Source organism: Acanthisitta chloris, unplaced genomic scaffold, assembly GCF_000695815.1.
Source record: "Acanthisitta chloris isolate BGI_N310 unplaced genomic scaffold, ASM69581v1 scaffold43653, whole genome shotgun sequence".
Taxonomy (NCBI): Eukaryota; Metazoa; Chordata; class Aves; order Passeriformes; family Acanthisittidae; genus Acanthisitta; species Acanthisitta chloris.
In genome coordinates this window covers 1-2,821 of record NW_008667328.1, presented here as the reverse complement: position 1 = coordinate 2,821, position 2,821 = coordinate 1, and the positions used below count along the sequence as shown (strand labels likewise).

The 2,821-nt window shown below is 58.7% G+C and overlaps 1 protein-coding gene across 1 annotated transcript; it reads left to right on the top strand.

Moving 5' to 3' along the window:
- Nucleotides 1–3: 3 nt before the first annotated feature.
- NICN1 (nicolin 1) lies at nucleotides 4–2,779 on the top strand (the record flags this gene model as incomplete). The annotated part of the gene is made up of 5 exons (XM_009072442.1): nucleotides 4–58; nucleotides 395–522; nucleotides 976–1,047; nucleotides 2,487–2,591; nucleotides 2,738–2,779. Coding segments are annotated over 5 exons (402 nt in total), but the record flags the coding sequence as incomplete, so codon positions are not given.
- Between the last annotated feature and the right edge of the window lie 42 nt (nucleotides 2,780–2,821).

Below are 2,821 nucleotides of genomic sequence, written 5' to 3'. Positions count from 1 at the left end.
CGGGACCTCTGCCTGATGCCCTGCCCGCACACCGAGGAGGGCTCCCAGGACTACTTCTGCCTCCGCCGGCATCAGGTCAGCCTGGACAGATAGTGTCATGCTGTCACTTCTTCGCCCAGACCCCTGGATAGCTCCCAGTCCCAGGAGTCCAGTGTTGATGCTCTGCTGACTCCCATGGCCACAATGGGATGGTAGGACCCTGCAGTGCTATCCTGCCCCTTCCAGCCATGCTCAGCAGCGAGGGTCCCTGTGCCAGCCCTGCTGTGCCCTGCTCAGCCCAGACAGCCACCACAGGGTGACGCTTCCTTCCATCTGGGGTGGGTTGGGGTTTTTTTGGAGGAAATGCCTAAAGCTGCCCCTGATTGGTGCCAGCCCCCACGGTGTCATTCCCCAGCCCTTGCCCCACAGATGCTGTGTGACATGGACCAGGTGACGGCGATGCGGTTCATTCTGCGGCAGCCCTCTCCGGTCTGGCTCCACTTCACCATCGAGGAGCTGCAGATATTCCCCCCAGGACAGAAGGTGAGTAGCTGCTGGCGCTGCCTCCCTGACAGGCGTGGACAGGGGGACCAGGACAGGCCACTGTCCCCAGCCCTGTTCGTGGCATTGTTCCCAGTAGCTCCAGGGGTTTCAGACTCCCTCTGGAGGACTCAGGAGTGTGGGTCAAAGTCCTTGTCCTTCGCTGGGACACTTCCTCTCATGCTCTGGGGATGGGGAAGGGACCACTGTGGCCAGCCCCAGCCCTGTCCTGTCAGAGGTGGGTGGTTGAGCAGTGGAATTGAGCTGGACATGGCTGCAACAAATTTCAGGTTGCAAACAACCACTCAAAAAACAAAATTGTATTTAGTAACAGTAAAGTGACACATCCATAGCAATATCACTAGGGATGGGCTACAAACTCCAGCATGCTACATGGTGTGAGAAATGGAAGTGGGATGGGGGACACCTTTGTGTGACCCTCTGGATCTGTTTCAGAGTCTCCAGAAGGATTTCCCCTCCTGGCTCTCCCAACTGACTCCTCCAGAGCAGCCAGCCAGCCTGCACAGGGTGAGTGATCCCCGCTGCGTTACTGGGGAGAATGGGGGACCCATGTGGGGTGGCAGCCGTGAGCATCGCTCGTGAGGCTGCCAGGCCCATCCCTGCCCTGTCAGCTCCAGACTCCCACCAGGAATAGCCATAGAGCCCCAAAATAACCTACCTGGTGCTGGAAGTAGTTTGTAGTGTTCAGAAGAAAAATATGTCCACAGGAATGTGTGATTTGAGGTGACACTTAAGTCTACCTGCTTTCCAGTCTGGGAACAGGAATGTCCCCATGGGAGCAATGGGTGTGCAGCATGGCTCAACTGGCGGGTGGGACACATGGGAACAGGGACAGGAACATCGCCACGGGAACAGTGGGTGTGCAGCGTGGTTCAGCTGGTGAGTGGGACACATGGGGACAGGGACAATAACATCCCTATGGGAGTAGTGGGTGCACGGTGTGGCTCAGTGGTGGGTGGGATGCATGGGGACTGGGTGGTCTGGCTGGTCCCTGGCACTCTGCAGGGGGTGGGAGTGCTCCACAGAGCAACTGGGGACCAGCTCCCTGGACCCTGGGGAGCACCTTGCCCAGTTGGGACAGCACACAGGCAGCTTGCCAGTCACATCTGCCTGGCTGGTGGCCTTCGGTGGGCAAAGTTCAGGCAGAGCAGGGCCGGGTTGAGAGCTGGCTCACCCATGGGAACCTTCTGAATCAGCTGGAGGTGCTGCCTGCAGGAGGGTGGCACATCGCCCAGCACTGCCAGAACAGTTCTGCCATGGGGCTTCAGTGCTACGGTGCTCACACTGCACTGGCAGTGAGGTTGCTGGTCTGGTCCCTGACGAACTGTGTGACAGTTTGGGGAGGGCACCCCAGTCCCTTGCTGATTGCTTGGAACATGTTCCCCTTAGTAAGGGGTATCTAGGGGAGATGCCAGGCATTGCTCTGGGCTTGACCGTTCCCAGCATCACCATGGGCCACCCACTACTTGACTCAGTGCCACAGAGCTGTGCCTTAACTGGGAGAGCAGCTGCTAGGCCACAAGTCCTGCCTGGCTAAAGGTCTTCAGGGTGAACTGGCACCTGTGGCTGGGTTTGTGTCCCTGAGCCTGGGGAGTGCGATGGAGGTAGGCTGTTGGGAAACTCTGGACTATGTGGTTAGGTTTTTAATCATTAGCCAGTGATTGGCTTTCTGTTCTCACACTGGCCACCTGCCAGCAGAGACGGGCTGTGTTCGCACCACAGTACTCAGGGATCAGGGTCACCCACTCCCCCAGCTGCTTGTTTTGAAAGGGGCCCTGCTCACCCCGGGTTGGGAAACCACCAGCAGGTCAGGAGCTTGGGCACCATGTGATAGTGCCTGGCTCCCTTGGGGCACAGCCATCCAGCCACACCACTGCCTAAACGTGGAGTGACCCAGCCCATCCAGGCCTTCCCCACTCCACATCATTGTGCCCACTTCTTTCCAGGAGCTCCCTGACCCGGAGAAGGTGTCAACGGAGGTCCAGCAAATGTGGGTGCTGACAGAGGTGATCCGGGCTCGCCAGGCAGCTGCCCGCATTGGGCGCTTCGATGTGAGTCCCACCGCCCTGCTCACGGGGACCACGGCCTTGCCATATGGCTGGGGAGACCTCCCAGAGACTGCTCCCAGTAGGATAGAGTTGGGGTGTCCTGGAAGTGACTATGCTGTGCAGACACCGACAGTTGCTCTCTTTCCCAGGTGGATGGCTGCTATGATGTCAACCTGCTTTCCTACACCTGAGCTGGTGCCGGTGCTGGCTGGAGGGAACTGTCCCTTCTGTGC